At 41.4% G+C, this 17957-nt stretch overlaps 1 protein-coding gene across 1 annotated transcript; it reads left to right on the forward strand.

Moving 5' to 3' along the window:
- The first annotated feature begins 3297 nt into the window (after nt 1-3297).
- On the forward strand, nt 3298-15745 carry LOC119655159 (BSD domain-containing protein 1-A-like). The gene is made up of 6 exons (XM_038060907.1): nt 3298-3534; nt 3658-3721; nt 3808-3912; nt 14434-14804; nt 14866-15247; nt 15305-15745. Exons 1-6 carry the CDS (start codon nt 3524-3526, stop codon nt 15593-15595), a joined length of 1224 nt encoding a protein of 407 aa, XP_037916835.1. The 5' UTR covers nt 3298-3523; the 3' UTR covers nt 15596-15745.
- The last annotated feature ends 2212 nt before the right edge of the window (nt 15746-17957 follow it).

Consider the following 17957-nt stretch of genomic DNA (forward strand, 5'->3'; position numbering starts at 1 on the left):
TGGGCATTTAACTCGTTCCATAGACACAAGTGTGCGGGTCCGGATGCCGTAATTCCTGCGTTAGTAATAGAAGGGATGAATGTAATGCGTCTACATATTTGCAGTTATATACTGTACATGGCTAGCATATGCCTATATTCAAGTTTACTGGCGTGATATAAAGGTGATATTTATTCTCAAACCAGGGAAACCCACCTACACACACCGATCATTCTAATTTCCTTTCTACGCCTTAAACGCATTCATGAACATCGAAGGGGCATCCAATTACGCCCAGACAACTACCTGCTACCCACCTTTACATGGGCAGAAAACCAGCTTGTACAAACAACATTTAGGAATACATCTCGACTCCAAGATGACGTGGAAGCGCCATATCCACGAACGGTAGGACTGCGATGCGTAAGACCTGAGGATTTTCACCACGACGGATTCATTGGCTGTATACATCCAAAATAAAGCCCATTTTTAAGGTTTTGTGTAAACACAAAATTTTTTTTCATCAAATATAGTCATGTGGGGTATCAAATTAAAGGTCTCAATTAGTACTTTTCGAAGCCGGTCCTAGTTTTGACATTTCTTTGGGAGTGGGGGTGGAGGGGGGGGGGGGAGGGTGGGGTTGAAAGTGATCATTTCTTTAAGGGGGCCATTCTCAGAAATTACCAAACCGAAAAATCTGAAAAAAATCAAGAGGCTGCCACTATATGGTGCCTTGGCTCCGAAATACCTTTTATACCGATATCTGTTCAAAGAAAGTTAATAATAGTATATTACTATAATTTTTTGTAATTGGCTGGAAACCCCCCTTAAATTTATCCTAGCGGCACGAAATTCTGCAGTGATATAGGCTATAATGTAGAGCATGATGATACCAAGTTTGATGGAAATCGCACTATTACTAACAAATTTATAATACGTCGAAGTTGTTGCTTCTTTGAAAATTGAAGACTATCAATGTCAATATCACCCGAAAGTGGACATATGCATATATTACGTGCTACGTACTAAGAAATACACAAAACCTTTCGTACCTGAAGCGTCCAGCTTCCGGTTTCCCGACTTGTTATGTATTTATGCATCGTCTTGTGCCATAGACTAAACTTAGCAGGAAGCAGCTGGCACAGATACAAAGGCTTGGTTGCCTAACTGTTGCTGGAACAATGGGTATTACGCCGAATGCAGCACCCAACGCTATACTAAATCCACCCCAGATTCATTTGGATGTAAAACGGAAAGCATTCAATGGCGCATATAGATTCGATACCGTTGGCACGTGGAAATGCGGCCAATCATACGGTCATGTATCCATCTGGAAATTCATTGACAAACATCCAGTGGCTCTGATATTGGTCGATTATATGTTTTGCAAATTCGTCTTTGAAAAGACATCCTCTGTCGTGATCACTAAAAGAGAAGAATGGTTGATAAATGTCCACGAGTTTTTTTAGATTGAATGTAGGAGCTTTCTCGGAAAATCAGATTATGGAACTGGCTCGACCCCTCGGAAAAATAAGGGTCATACTCCAGGCAAAGGTACATGCCATTCATAAGCAGCATAAGAATGTTTGCGACAAAAATGGGGAGGTCGTCCAACGTTATCAGCAGTATATAGCAACAATATATCAAGCCAATTGCTGTGGACTTGCCGGCAATTGCTGTTGAAACTTGGAGGGGCTGGATCCACAATGGTGGAGCTTTTACATCAGACCATCCATTGTAAAGGCTGCTCTGAAATTGCAAGGAATTACGGGACCGAGTGGAGAAACTTGAACTCTTGCCGGCAGGCAAAAATCCTTGTGAAAGAACCCAGACTGCTAGAGCGGCATTTTTTTGTCCTTTAAGAACCTTAGTAGAGCTTTTGATGGGACACTGCTCCTTATACTACCATATGAAAGAAATTGAGGTGGTTTCGGCTATAGGCAGCCAATGTAAGCAGGAGACGACAATGCATTTCATATGCAGCTGCTCAGCCTCCTCAGATTTCAGACGAAGACACCTCGGTCAGGTTTTCCCCAACGAAGAATCTGCGTACTCTTTCTCCCTTGAAGATATTTCCTACATTCGCACGTCGCAAGTGGGAGGCCATTGAATACGCGATTCCCGGGGATAGTACAATGGGGCGAAGAAAAGCCTGAGTCAAGAAGACTATACACAGGGGATCCAACTCCTAGTATATTCTTTGAAATTTTATGGAAATGGAAGTCTTGTACATGTTTGACAGCGACGGGAGTTACGCGAGCAAAATTCCGCGCATAAGGGCTTGTGTTAGTCGCGTGGATGTGATGCAATGCATTGTCCTGCACACGTGGCTGCGATGTGTTGCGAGCACATGGCGGCATCTGTGATAGCAGCAGATATTGTACAGCCGTTTATCTCTTCCTACATCACAGCTTGAACCAAAGGCAGAGCCTCCTTAACGATTTACTTCGGATAAATAATAATGAATCTTAATGGAATCAGTGAGCGAATGATGCTTTAAAATTCCTCTATGGAAAGGTTGGTGAAAGCAAACACGCGCAACTTTCTCGACAATAGATCCATACCCTCTTAGGAAGTGATGAGGAAATATATAAATGCATCCAAGATCAATCTTTCGGATACATCCATTCCTTGCCGGGATAAGATGAAGAAACACACACAAGAAAACCATCTAAACGACGTCGATACATCGACACACCAACTCATTTACCTCGTCCATACCCAAAAGGTGCACAATTAAATTCCGCGCCCCTTTGTGATGAAGTTGCTGCTCCCGTGCATAGCTTGAGTGCTTGAAGCTACGGCTCCCCCTATTAAACTAAACTTCTACGTAAATGTTTTGGACACCATTCGTGTAGTAATCAACTACTGCCGGTTCCCCAACCACGACAAGGTGGTGCCCGAGGGGAGGTCTACGATGTCAGTTATATTCCCTGTTCTTCCCTCGATCTCTCTGGGGAGTTTTAAACGAGGATTGTATGGACAATTTGTAAAGCAAACTCTTTAGATACTCAACATGCATTTATCGAAATTAGACAAAATTGAAAAGTGTACATTTTTTGACGATTGATATGGCTCCAAATCATCACAACTGACTTATCAACGGTAATCATAACTTCTAATGTACATTCGAACTCTGTCCGCAAGCAGAAAACATGAATGAAACTCCGTTGAAGGGAAAATGTAAACAAAGAATCACCTGTTAATGACGGCTTGCGACACCGGTTGAGTTATGTACAATACACACGAAGATTTATAGTAAATAAATAGTGGCCGAACGCCCGTGGAAGGTTGCGTCGACCGACACAGATCATATGGGTTGATTCGTTGACATTCCAGTCAATATGGCGGTGTCGTTGTCAAATGCGTAAAAGGAAAACATCCGTGCTCAAGTGAAAGGATTGTGATATTGAGGTCCTTGTTTCGCGAAATTAATATCTGCCTACAAAAAATGCTGGTCGTTTTCTAGCTCCAGTAAAAAATAGTTGAGAGAAGACTCTAAAAGCTCCGCAGAACTTACAAAATCCAAGTGAAGCCCAAAAATATGGCAGAAGGGTAGGTTTTTTGTGTCACTAAAAAACATGGAAATATTTTTGCGGAATCAAGCACCCAGACAGAATATTTTCATAATTTGAGCCGTCGCAGGACTTGATTAAGAGTTTAATAATAATTTTACAGCAGAGAAGAAGCTCCTAACGGCGCCAGCTGGTGGGGTTCGTGGTATTCTTCGGCCAAAGCAAAGGTCAGCAGAAATTTCAGAATTAATTCTTCTGTTTGTGAATCTAGGTCGACCAGAACACTCATAATTGGTTCATGTCATATTTACAGACATCGACAGTTTTCGAGGCGGTCAAGAAAGATCTGGACGAGCTGTCGACGGCTGTAAAAACTGAGGCGTCTTACGTTGGGGCCGCGATCGAGAATACGCTGAAGGTGAGTGCAAACAGGGTTCGAGTCTGTTTACCTTTCATTGTTTTGGAAAGTGGCTACGTGCAAGCCGCGTTCGTTCGACTGATGTCATCTCGTGATTGTGTGCCGAATTGACGGCTGTATAAATTATAAGCGGGCTCGTTTCCTACCGCTATCTTGCGAAATTGAGGCTGATAAGCGGATAAAGGTTTTATTTACGGCCTGAAATTAGCGCAGACACTGGTCTACAACTGCAATGCGAATGCAACGTATCTCGGGAGCTTGCTTATATAATGTTCCAGGTTTTGATAAGTGCTAGACAACTGTCGATTCTCTAATCAGTGTTTTTGTCGTTATTTCTGAGTTGGAACCTGCTACTCAGTTCCACTTCATGCAAATGTTCATTTCCTCTGGACTATTCTAGCAACGTGATAATTCCACAGAAGTTGATAAGGGAAATAAATGCGCGAGAATGTCGATGTTACCGGACTTTTGTGGCAGGACAAGTGGAAAATATTATTTGCTAAAAGCTCCTCCCGGTATTTAACACCGCATTCAAACCAGCAATAGTAAATACGCGGTGAGATATCAGTTTCCAATAACATATACAATACCTAGCAAACTTGTCAAAGCTCTTTCAGAAGGTTAAGGCAAGAAATAATAAAAACAAATTTGACGAATGGTAGAATTTATTCCAGCTGGATAAATATTGGAGATATGAAAACATTCGTCATGCTTTAGCCTAAGATTCATAAACACCTGTTTCTAAATTTAAAGTGAAGCACATGATTTCAGGTTTTGTTCGTTTTAATCGATAACTTCCTCCCATTTTTGAGGGAAACTCTTTACCCATGGGTGCAAATTACTATATGCAAGTAAGGATCATGCCGTTCATCTTTGCCTATGCCAAGTTAATACTGAGCTAGAATTCTATTCTCTACCCAGAATTTACATCGATTCTTTAATGATTCTTATTCACGCTCCGTCGTTTTTTTTTTTAATCATTTCATTCTATTTACCATCACGAGAAGTAACTCCTTTTATTGACTATTGGTTTTATTCACCTTTGTGTGCGGGGCATGGATGTCTGGTATAGCACTACACCCTCACTTGAAACCAAAGGGGTTTCAGTGAGGAACAAGGTGCCCCTCCGCTCGGCTGCTGCAAGTCAAAATGCACATGTCGCGAGCCTCTGTTCCTGGTTGCGTTTTTTCGGGATGGATAGGCTTTAGCCGGGCCAGGGTACTCAAGGACCACGAAAGAGTCCTTATAAGGTGGGCGTCTGTCCCAATTAGATTGTGTGCGCAGGAGTCGAGATCCCTGGGCACTTTTTCGTGTGTATGGTAAACGTTGATGACTTCAGCACTGCGCACTGCGTCCTTGACCAGATGTTACACCCGGTGGCGTTAAGGCTCCTAACGTCGAATGCAGGGTCCCTGAGGACTCGTCCCGTATACCAGCTCCGCGGGATTTTCAGTAAATTGTTCGTGAACTGCATTCCCTGATCGATGGTGATAGCTGTCAGCATACGGAAACGTGGAATCCAGTCTCGGAACAAGATTGTGCAGAAATGTCTTCCAAAAGTGTCTGCTCATGCCACCGCGTGAACATATTTCTAATTGTGAGGCAATTCTTGAAACAGTGTATGTTTCGCAAAGAGCCAATTACGTCGAGATGGATTGTGGCGAAGAATTTAATGGATCGGGGGAACACACCTACCTTTTTCCTCACGATTTGTTGTCCGGTTACCTGTGTGCGCGGAAATCGGCTGGAATGTTGAGCTGAAGATAGGAAACTCTCTAGATATGTAGTTGGACTTAGAGCTCTGAAGAACTACGTCGTCGTTTTGCAATTGTCGGAAAATCGACGGTGGCGGAGATCTTGACTTCTCCAACACGTCACCAAACGCCAAAAACTACATTCTTTTTTCCAGACACGTGTTGAATGTCGGAGTGGTTAATAAAACTCAGGTGGCGAAGTTAGCGAGGGGACACTTTGTCGGAATTTTGTTGCAAAGCAAAAATGAGTGATTAATATTACACGGACAAGGGAATAAAGTAAATATTTGATTGCGAGGTAGGCGGTTAATTACGGTCTAGATTCTGTAGCTCCATTGAGCAGGATCGGCGATACGGTCGCTAAGACCGTGTTTCACATGTCCGGTAGAGGGTTTGTCAGACCCCAACTTGGCATTCAAATTCCCCATTATGATCACAATGTCATTTTTAGGAAACCTCCCCTGAACTGCGTGTAATAGCTCGTAGAAAGCATCCTTCTCCATTATGTCGGAAATCGCCGTTGGTGCAATGTACAATTGTGATGCTTCTTAACCTGGACTCGAATTTTGCAGTCAGAAGTCTATCCGAAACTATCTCTCACTGACACCGGATTTGCGTCTGCCGCCGCTTGGTTTTCCAGAGTATAAAAGCACATTGCCAGTAGTGTGGTAAAAGGTAGAGGAGTACCCTCCGGAGTTCCACCATCTAACTTCGCTTAGGCCCAGAATAATCAGCTTATATTGGAGTTTCCGCTCGAGTTGGAGAAAGCGAACATTCTGGGCAGCCTCGAGGAGCGTGGGTACATTCGAAAAACCAATCATAAGCTGCTTCAATAACCACAGATGGTAGTCATGAAGTCAGTCCCTATCGGAATAATAAAGTTTCAAATTTTGCAGGTTGCTAGTCCACAAATTCCTATCCCTTACGACACGCAAGGATGACCGAGTACATTCGTAGGTCGCAACTCACAGGGCACCACTGTTACTCAAAAGCTCCAAGCCTTCGTGAACACCTATCTGTGTCGTATCATCGGAGTACACTGGCCGGATACTATCAAAAACAAAGAAATTGATCGACGCGCAGGCGCAGCACTTGTACGCACTGTGATGACCACACATTAAGGTAGAGCGACAATTACATTGCTGGTTGCGCCATGTATTAGGATCCATTCTTTCAAGATGACCAACATGTGAGTCGCTTCAAGGACACTTGGCGCAGAAGAGTAGAGAGTATAGAAGGAGTGCGCATTTAAGGTAACCGCAAGCAATGGCGCTTAGGTGTGGTTGACGCGATATACTCCAGCAAGGAGTAAATAGCAACCATATATATATTTTACTGAAGGGCAGTACCTACGGCGATGTCTGAGGCATCAACAAATAGGGTTGGGGGTGCATATTTTCAAGGGCAGAAATGTAGCTTCCACCAGTGGTTGCTTCGTGGCCTCAAACGCCTGGAAAGCCTTTGGGTTGGGAATCAGTCAATCAGGCGAGAACCTTTAGTCTTCGGCTCAGACAGGTAACTCTTAAGGATCCTTTGATGCTTGGCAGCGTTAGGTAAGAAAGATTGATAGAAGTTTAACATGCCCAAGAACCTTCTCAGATTCTTGACGGTTTTCAGAAGCGGGGTGCTCTAAATCACTTGCACGTTGACTGGGTTCGGTTGGTTGGGTGGTTGAGGAATCACCTGCAAGAATTTGCATTTCTCTGGGACCGGGGTTAAGGAGACCTTACAACGCACTCGAGATGGTTGACATGTTCAGACTCAGAGGAAGACTTGAAATAAACGAAACAAAAGTGAAAGCGGAAGCGTCACATTGCAGGGTTAAAAAGTCATCCTAGTTAACACGAAGAGTCCGAAAGGTGTGCATTTGAGGTTTTGATGTAACGCTTTCACTAAATCCAAAGAGAATATATGGCAGTCTGATATAGAATGCGCAAAGTCGTGGATGAGTGGAATGGGGTGTCGGTATGGAATCGTCTGTAATCGTCATAAGGTCTCCATTCGTCATTGGGTTTTAGTGACCTGAAGGTCTACGAATATTCCCATTAAGAAGTTCTCCGAACTCTTTCCTCGCAGTTGCGAGCTTCTGCAGTGATAATGGACGCACCTTAGAAAAGATAGGAAACAGTGTTGATATAGTGCTGAAAATCCATTAAGCATGCTCAACCTCAGAGAGACTACGCTCAGTAGAAGGAGTACTTCGCCATCAAATGTTGCGTTTCACTTCCTAGTCGGGGACTCACTTGTCCGCTTGGCTGGTCGGACGGCCATATACTCGCCTGGCACCTGGCGCCAAGAAAACCCATGAACTACACCTTTTGATGGCTGCACAAAGCCAGTTCAAGTCATCGTCCACTTTCGTTTTTCCACGCTCTAATGCAAATTCAACAGTTGTTTATTGTAACTATTTCTGTTTTCGAAGGCATGGCCAACCGAATCTTTCCAGAACGTTTACAATTAAGTGATTTCGTCATACAAATAGCTTGCTCCGCCACAGTATACTGAGGCAGCAATCATAGACTGCGATTGGAAATACGCCTGTTGATTGAATTTCTAAGTCAAAAATCCAGGGGAAAGTTTTCAGATTTTATTTTCTCTATTCTTTTGGCTATATGGAATTCTTCATGTGGCGCTGCGTAATGGCGAGAGTCGAAATCATCGGCGACAGCTCACACACATTCAATCAGGCCTTGCGAGAGGGGGGCGGAGAGGGGCTTTACCACGGGCCCGGAGTTAATTTTTTTCACAAAAAAGGATAATAAAGGTAGCTGAATAATTTTCTCCTCAGATTGGTATAATTTTCTCCTCCCGGACCCAATTTGTCCGCATAATTTTTACCCTTGAGTCCAGATTTTCTCTCAACAGCCTTGCATACAACACACAAATAAACGACCCATACATTTTTGCTAAGTTTTTGTTTTGTTGGAAATGGGTATTTCATATAAACTAGTTCTTAAGGTGACTCTGTCAATAACGCATTTTATTATTGCAACGAAACGATGCTAGAAAAGATCGCAAAAGTGCTCGAGCTGATTAAGAGCTGAAAAATAAAATAAACATTTTGAATGTGGGAATAGAAAATAGAACGTGGTGGTGGAGAAATACAGTAACTTTAATGAAACTTGGGCTATATCCATCAATTGACGGTGTTATCATAGAAGTCGATGTTATGTTCAAATTAGTTCACATAAAATGCCCCACCAAACGCTTCGAATTGTATATTCGATACCATAGCAGGAATGGCTGCCTCATGCAATGCAATTAGTCCCCGGTATTTGCAACAACTTCTCATTTAGTAATTTGATATCTATCGTTTGTACTTTTATTTTAAAAAGCCAGCTATTCCTTCGTATTAAGCTATCTTTTTTTCTGGATTTCCTTCTTTTGAAAAGACGTAATCATGCCTTACTACCATGAATATTTTGCTTTCGATATACGTTACTATTTTCTGACAACAGAACATTTCCTCGCGATCCTTCGTATTACAATATTTAACTACTAAAGCGCATAATAACCATGCAATAATGAGGGCCCTTAGTTCTATTTTAGTGGAATGTGTTCTTTGGAATGCGAAAAAGAGCCCTTTCAGCTCCGGAACTTCAGACTGCTGCTATGTCGTGCTATACACTCAAGTGCACAATTTTCCCAGTTACTGGACATCAGATTGGCACTTATCTTGCTGTTAGTCTTAAATGACTCCCATTTCGTTTTCTCTTGTTGTTCACTCAAATTAGTTTTGCTTGTCGCAAAATATGGCTAAATGGTATAGGCATTTACGCAAAATTCGATATTTTTAGTAATGAAATGTAATCCATATCTGGCATAAAAGCGAGGTTATTGCCCCCTATCTTTATGCTTCTCGACAATAGTTTTGAGAATGACGAAATTGCTCGCTTTCTACGACCTTAGGTAAAATTGCATTGAAGTAACATAGTGGACAGTATTGTTCCACTTGTAATATTGAGGGAACCGGTTTCAAATCGGATTTTGATTGCGAGATTTCAACACAGAATGAGGAGCGCCGCAACAGTATATTTTACACACCAACGGAGCTTTCTGATGCAAAGGAGAAACAAGCTCTCTAGGGAGAATTGAATTTGAAAATCCACTAGAGTAAAGGTGACGATTTAGTCGGGGCGGGTGATTTGAATTCCCGTGTTCAACGTAATATCGGAGAGGTACGCGGCTCATAATTCACGATCTTAGGTGCTATAGTTCCGTTGATGTTCGGTGGTCTGTTGTTGGTTGGTGGTCTCAAACAACTGGACAGCCTCTGGGGCCATGCAGCAATCAGGCGGGGGTCTTCGGTCTTCGGCACAGATTGGTAAGCGTTAAGAATCGATTGATGTTTGGCGGTATTAGGCAAGAAACGATCCTAGAAGCTTAAAATACCAAAGAACATTCTCAGATACGTAACTGCTTTCGAAAACGGGAAGCTCTAAATCACTTGCACTTTGACTGGGTCTGTTTGGATGTCTGCCACCTGATTAACCGGTGGCTGAGGAATCATCTCCAAGAATTTGCATTTCTCTCAGACCGGCCTCAAGGATACATTGAAAAATGGAGTCAAGATGCTCTAAATGGAGAAGGAGGTTTCATAGCACAGAGCAGATGGATCTCTGAAAGGTTTGCGGCGCACAATCGAAAAGTCAATCTAGTGAACTCGAAAAGTCCGAAAGTTTACATATTGCCGTTATCGGAATGTTTTCGGGAGCTACAGGAGTTTGATAATATGCCTCCATTAAGCCCAAGGTGGAGAAAATACGGCACAAAGTCGTGGATGTGTGGAAGGGGATATCGATCTAGAATCTATTGGCGCTGCCACCGTCTGCTGCAGCCGAACCATCTGGTTTGTCGTGTCACGTGACACCTCGCTAACAACGGGTCACGCGCCACCCAGCGTGGACCTGGATTTGCCTGGCATATACCAAGAAGACCTGTGTACTTTTGGAGGTCTTTGAAACCACAACGGTCATAGTTAAATCGCATGACGCTAGCCTAACTCCTTCCTTCGCTAAAACGGTGGCACTCGTACTGACGGCAGTTATTGAGGGGTCTACCTCCGTTGTCTGTCATTTTTCGTGAACATCCTATGACGAAGCGAAGCACTCTGCAAGGACAACCGTCTCTCAAGAGAAACGAGGGCTGCAGAGAGTGGATGAAAAAAGCTCTTCGCCTTCTCTTGCGACGTTCTCTTTCTAATATTGAAAATAAATTAAAAAATATATATATACTGTTTGATGCTTAAAAAAAATAATTTGCTCCCGACCGGACGATTTTTTTTTGCGAATTTTTTCTGGCCTCTGCCTGCCGAGCACTTGAGCTGGAATTGAGACACGCCCAAAGACTTCATCTTCTGTGGGCACTTTGCACGTCCGAGTTGTACGCAGCCAAAAATATTTTTTAATTCAAAATAAGCCAGCAAAATCCAATTATAGTTTGCCTAGGGGATTCATTGCCCTCCTCTCTTCGTATGGCACCCAATCCCCTTTTATGGCTACCAAATGATGCGGTGGATGGAATGGTTACGAAATTGTTATGCTGTCGTATTCGAATGGAATTTGTTTTAGACAAGTGTTGGATCCAAGCCATCTATAAAGATCATCATAAGCCGCATGCCAAACATATAATTGGTAATTTCCATATCGAATCTGTGACCAAGACAAAACTCTGCACCTTCTGGTGATTTGAAGTTGTCCGCTTGTAACGTGTGAAGTTGGTGCTAAAATCGTATCTCTCTGGCGAAAACAAAGTAAGTGCACTAAATGAATTCGCTATCCCTTCACCAGCATAATAATAATAATAATTGTTGGTACGGCAATCCAATTGGATCAGAGCATTAAAACGTGTTAGAGCACTCTATTGAAGACCGTAACAATGCACTACAACACAACAGTAGGAGGCAATGCGGTCAGCATTGCGCTCGCCCGGTAGTATTGTACTGATTTGACTCAGGTACTCATTCACCGTTGAGTCGACTGGTATCCGAGACACAAAATCCCTCTGCCATCAGTAAGATATGATTATATTAAAACGATTGTGAGATTTGGGCCGGATGTGACTATGGTTTTTTCCTTTTTCAGTTCATGTGTTATTATGACTTCCCAATAAGCTTACAGAAATATTTCCTCAATTTTTCTACATGTTCGGTTTTGGAGCCACCGACTATTTGTTTTTAATGGGGACATACGTTTTGTTCTATAGCATAGTTGACAAAAGATGTCTTATTCTGGCGCAATCATACTAGCTTGATCAAAAAGTGCCCAGAATTTATTCAAAAAGTTGAATAACCCTGCAATATAGCATCGATTATATATCGAAAAAAAAATTAATAGTCGGTGTTTGTTATATTTATCAAAGAGTAATCGCAGTGAGCAAGATCAGGTGAATTTGATGGCTGTTGGATGGAATTCATTTCGAGTTGGTCGCGAATAATATTTGTATGACGGACGGCCCGTTATCGCGGCGCAAAAATCACTCATAGTCTCATAATAGCGCTAAATAATACTCCGTGTTGTCTAACCTTCTGGTAAAAATCCAACCGATAACCCGCCTGATGTCTGGATTTCGTGTCAACTTACGTCTCGCCTCTAGTAATGACTCCTTTTATGAATGCTGGATCGGATTTAGCGATGGAAATTATAACTTCATCTCACAAAATGTAACACAAAGTGGTTTTTGCCAATCCAATTCCATTTTTAAGGTTTTGCGTGAAACAAAACCTTATTAAAATCGGTGGAAACTGTTAACGCTCACACATACAGTGAGTTTCATTCTTCTACGTCGAATTTAAGGGGGATACATGCAAAAGGAGGGTGTACATTTTTTTTCACCAAATATAGTCATGTGAGGGTATCAAATGAAAGGTTTTGGTTAGTACTTTCCAAATCCGGGTCTAGTTTTGACTATCGCTAAAAAGGTGGGGAGTGCGGGGGGTCGAAATTGATCATTTCGTTAACTGATCCATTCTCAGAAACTACCCAACCGAAAAGGCTAAAAAAAAATCAGGAGGCTGTAACTATATGGTGCCTAGGCTCCGAAATATCTGTTCAAAAAAAGTTAATAATAGTATTTTACTATAATTCATCCAAGAATCAGAAATGTAGGCTATAGTATAGAGCATGATGCTGCCAAGTTTGGTGGAAATCGCACTCTTACTAACAAAATTATAACAGATCAAATTTGCCGTTTCTGTGCAAATTTAAGACTTTGAAAGTCGTTATTCTCACATAATATATGCATATATTACGTGCTAGATTCTAATGGGATAAATGCACACCCAAATGGCTTTATAAAAGAAATACACAAAATTTTTCATACCTGAAGTGTCGAGCTTTCGGTTTCCCAACGTGTTAAGATTACAGAAATCGATATACTCAACACCGCATTCAATTTACAAGCTGTTATACTGAAAGGTGGATAGAGTCTCTGTAATAGATGTAAAAGCTAAACAAAAGAGACAACTTCTATCAGGTAAGGAGTGCCACACGATGGTAATTTTGGGTTGTATGTAGATACCTGCGCTATAAGAATTAAGGCATTTTTAATTGCCAACTTATGCATGCACGCTCCCCTATGTTGGTGAATTCCGCTCTGGATCCTCCTGCACTGACCCTATCGACTCAATATCGAAAAAGTTTTTAAAAGTGTCAACAGGAATTGTATTTGGAGCACTCTCCATGGAGGGTATTCTGGAAAAATGAATAGCTATTATCAGAGCACGCCATATGTTCCTGTCAAGTGCTGCATGAGTCAAGTCTCGGTAGAATTCGAAGTCCTAAGCGGAATCCACCTGGCCAATTGGGAAGATAAGAAGCAAATGTTGTTAGCATAGTGTTGGTGGTTGCGAAAAAGAAAATCCGTGACACTTTCCATAAACCATGATATCTTTCCGCAAACTCCACGATTACGTTAATAACATCTGCTTCTTCTCTTACCACTTGGCCAAATGACACTGGACTTGGGGAAGGGTGCAGGTAAAGTCGAGCAGAAGATGAATTCCAACCAAATCAAGGTTGCCAGTCTGAAAGGTCATCGTACTTTTCCTATTTGAATAGCTGATCAGAGCTTTGAAGAGTAACCGCCTTGTACTATTGTATATAAGTTAATTTTTAACATAGTCGCCATGCCTTTCGATTCCCGCCTCGAAAAAGTATCTTGCCAGCTTCCTAACCCACCTAACCAATCCAGCGTCCAGCTTCCGGTATTCCAACTTGTTTTTGAATGAAATACTGGTTTTGATTTTTTTTTGGCGAAGGGTAAAAAGGTGTGAGCCACTACTGATACTGTCTTTTGGTTTCAGGCATATAGTGGGCAATACAAGGAGCGGAGTGGAGAAAATAATCGCTTTCGAAATTGTAGCGCTCCAAAAATTCTTTGGAGATCAGGACTCGATTCAATTTGTGTTGTTCTGTTCGCTGATTTACGACCCATCTCAGACAGTTTCTCATGTCTGGATTCTGTGATTGGTTTGTACAGCAAACGTCTGGGGATTTGCGGAAACATCGCCAAAATTTCACCCCAAATTGTCGTCACGAGTCGCATTCCTGATTTTTTCCACAATTTCATCATTCGCAATTCAAGGGATTCAGCTTCGCGGCACCATATATTTTGTTTATTTGCTTGAGTTATATATTAACGAAATAGAATTATAGTTTTTTCCGGAACTTATGCAGCACATTTAGTCGAAAAAATTCCAGTCTCACTATCACACCCTGTTGAAACATTTTGAAAATCAAGCTAATAAAATGTGTATTTCTTTTACTAGTTTGACGAGGAAGATTCCACGGTTGGGACAGTGAAGAAAAGTATTAGCACCTTTTTCGGTCAAGTGACCGAGGCATTAATTCCTTCATTGGAAGACGATGAAACCGAGGCAGTTCTTATAACTCATGACGGAACTGTAACCTTGACTGGGTTTCAGAAGCATTTAGCTGACCTACAAAAGAACGATAAGACTTACTTGGAAGCGCCTAAGGATGAGCTAATCGAAAAATACAAAATGTGGATGGAGGTAGTAGATCAGGATCAATTCACGCAAAATCGTCTTGCGCGACATCTGGCTAGTAGCGAAATTTTGAATGAAAAATATGTGACTCTGGTCCCGGAAAAACTGCCACACATGGAGTTTTGGCAAAGGTAGTTTTGAAGAAATACAAGTAACAAGTTTTCTAGCTTCGTTTTTCATTTGCAAATCTAGGTACCTATTCAAACGTGCTCTTCTGGAAGATGCTTTGGCCAACGCTGAAATCGCTGAACGGAAGGCCAAGATTGAAATAGACTCTACTACCCCAGTTTCTCCCCGCAAAAATATAGTTCAAACGGAACAACCGAAACTTGCCTGTAGCGAAAATGACAAAGAAGAGAAAACCGATTCACCTGAGAAGGAACATTCAAAGTCATTGGACAAAGAGTTATCTGAAGACGATATAAATTGGGACGCAGAAGAAATTCCATCCAATGTTGAACTTACTGAAGAAGAGCAGACCAGGCTACTAGAACAATATGAGCAAGAAATTCAAGAGCGTGAGAAACGGAAAAGTATCATTTTGAATGACCCTACTGCCATTGAAGAACCCAAGGTAAGATTTTGAAAAGAAAGAAATGTTTTGTTTTCTTTAACATGACATGTTCCACAGAAACCAACGCCAAAATCATCACCTGAAAAGAAGCCACAACAAAACAAGAAATCAGACAAGAATAACGGCAAGCAACCGGCAGTCGACTCAAAAAAGAAACAACAAACGCAACAAAAGAACACTTCAGTCAAGCAAACCGACAACAAACCGGCCAATGCAAAACCCACGAAACAGAATCAGTCAAAAAAAGAGAGTTCACTTAAAGTCGACAAGGATCACTTCAACAAGGACGAAATCTCATCATCCACATCCGACGAAAGTTGGGAGAAGGACTTCGACATGAACGAATAGATAGCAAAATAGCTGGAATGGCTTCATCTTATGTTTTTCAAACGAAATAATTTTAGGTGATATATAAATTAAATTTAAAAGAACAATATTTAAAGAAAGCAGACATTTTTATACACTACATCTTAATATAATAAAATATTATGAAACATACCTGGAAAATCAATCTCTGAGGATTCACGAGATCGTTTTGGTTTTAAAGAAGAGAAAGAAGGAGTCTTATATCTTTACCTTGAGGAGCATTCATAGTTTGATTGTGTCGTGTTCTGTATTGCTGTCATTACTAACAAGACGTGTTGTAGTCATCTCTCGTTTCTTTCCACTGTATTTGTTTTTCTGATCGTCGACGTTGCAGTTAGTGTTTGTTTTCCAATAATGAATGTAAGATTTAAGTTTAGGCTACTTATGCAATTTATATATAACTTTTTTTCGTGGACCCAGATAGATATATATTTTTACAGAAACTTCTCTCCATATTTTTTATTTTAAAATTGTTATCAAATAACTTTATATTATAGAAAATATAGACAAATTGTATATCATTTCTCTTGTTTTATTTTGAAACTGGATAATGAACACGAAGACTGATTATCTCTTGAATGCTTCTAATTGCGTAGCTAAAGAGATTCCAACACGTCGATTTCTCGCATGAATTGAACGATAATTTGAATAATCCGTCGATCTGTCTTTCGCTTCGCTCTTGCTGACCAGATGGTGTCCTATCCGTTTCAATAACCCGATTAAAAAAATTGCTGCAGAGTGTTGGGTGCAAGCCCCGGTTACCAGAATTAAGATCGGATTGAGAAAAACAATGAGGGACAAATCCAATATGATATTGGGCAAAGTGTTGATCGAAACGAAATTCATATTGGAAAAAGTGTGGCTTGAGTCAGTACCTCATTGTGTGGCGCTTTTTGTTGATTAACAATAATTTACTACGGAGCAGCACAAATCTAACAGGGGTCACGATAGAAACACAATTTAAAAGTCGAATCTTGGTCAAAAAATAAATAACTGGGGATTCAGTATTTACAAATGCATTATAGACAGAATTTACCTCGGATCATGAGTTGAAGAATTTGAGTTGAATTTGATTCAGCCATTTTTTTGGCAGCTAAAGCATATTCACATATATGGTTGCCATGATTGGCTAAATGCAACAGAGCGGGTCGGAAACACCTATGTGCCATCGTTGCCGGTTCACCGAAATGCACTTTTACTCTCTCTGGGTCTTTCCGAAAAGCCTACACTCCCTTACGGCGCTTCGCCATTTATTTCTAGGAGGACCGAATCGTTGATTAATTTGGGATAGTGGGTACCGTTGTATAGCATAACCAGCAATGGAGTTGTCACCCTTTGTTAAAGCATGACCTATTTACTGTTTAACCAACACATCTACCTGGCCTGTATGCCGACGCAGTTTTTTATTGGAGACTGTCAGGCCACAGTAAACCAATGACCACACTCTCCTTCTTTTGGTCAAGACTGAATAAGAGGGGAAGCGGATGTCTTCAGCGTTTTCGAGGTGATTGAGGAAAAATGTCATAGTCCATTGAAGCCCTAGACTTATTCCGTATAAAGCAAGGATGGACGTCACCGATAACAAGAAGGAATAATATCGACGACAGAATGCGACCTTATCGGACTTTGCTCTGAATTTTATTTCGAAATTTGACCTCGATGCAATCCGTGATATTTTGCGCTATTATATATCGTTGTGATGAAATATTAGTTTCTCTGGAATGCCCCTCCTGTACAGAGCATTTCACTCCCATCATCTTACCTCGCTTGACCCCAGCATGCTAGAATTCCTATTGAAGTTGGTGCTTGGGAGCATCATAGGGAACCTCGCACACTTTAGAATCCAACCAAAAACAGTTGACGAGAGCAACAAAATTTTAACCCATAAATCCCTATCCCTTTTAGTCATCCCGCTTGCCGCAACAGGGAATACTTTAAGCGAATTCTCAATTCTCAGGTAATAGGGGAGTCATTGTCTCAGCATTAAAATTCCAACTTATCAATAAGTAATAATAATAATAATCGTTGGCGCAACAATCCGTATTGGATAAGGGCCTTGAAGTATGTTAGAGCACTTCATTTAAGACCGTATCAATACACTACAGTACACTGTAGGAGGCAATGTGGTCAGCATTGCGCTCGCCCGAGATTATTACCCTGATTTGACTCAGGTACTCATTCACAGCTGAGTCGACTTGTATCCGACATCCAGTCACGATAACAAATCCCTCTGCCAGCAGTGAGATTTGAACCTTCCGCTATGACAGCGCAGTGCTCTAACCACTTGAGCCATCCGGACATTATGAATAAGTACTAATCTCAAAAGAGCTTGGAGCCGACAATA

This window comes from Hermetia illucens, chromosome 4 (assembly GCF_905115235.1).
Source record: "Hermetia illucens chromosome 4, iHerIll2.2.curated.20191125, whole genome shotgun sequence".
Classification (NCBI taxonomy): domain Eukaryota; kingdom Metazoa; phylum Arthropoda; class Insecta; order Diptera; family Stratiomyidae; genus Hermetia; species Hermetia illucens.

Bases quoted from the DNA above. Each gene is read 5' to 3' on its own strand.
- LOC119655159 (XM_038060907.1), top strand. The intron at 3,913-14,433 runs GTGAGTGCAAAC...TTCTTTTACTAG, and splicing joins CGATCGAGAATACGCTGAAG to TTTGACGAGGAAGATTCCAC. The intron at 15,248-15,304 runs GTAAGATTTTGA...CATGTTCCACAG, and splicing joins CTGCCATTGAAGAACCCAAG to AAACCAACGCCAAAATCATC.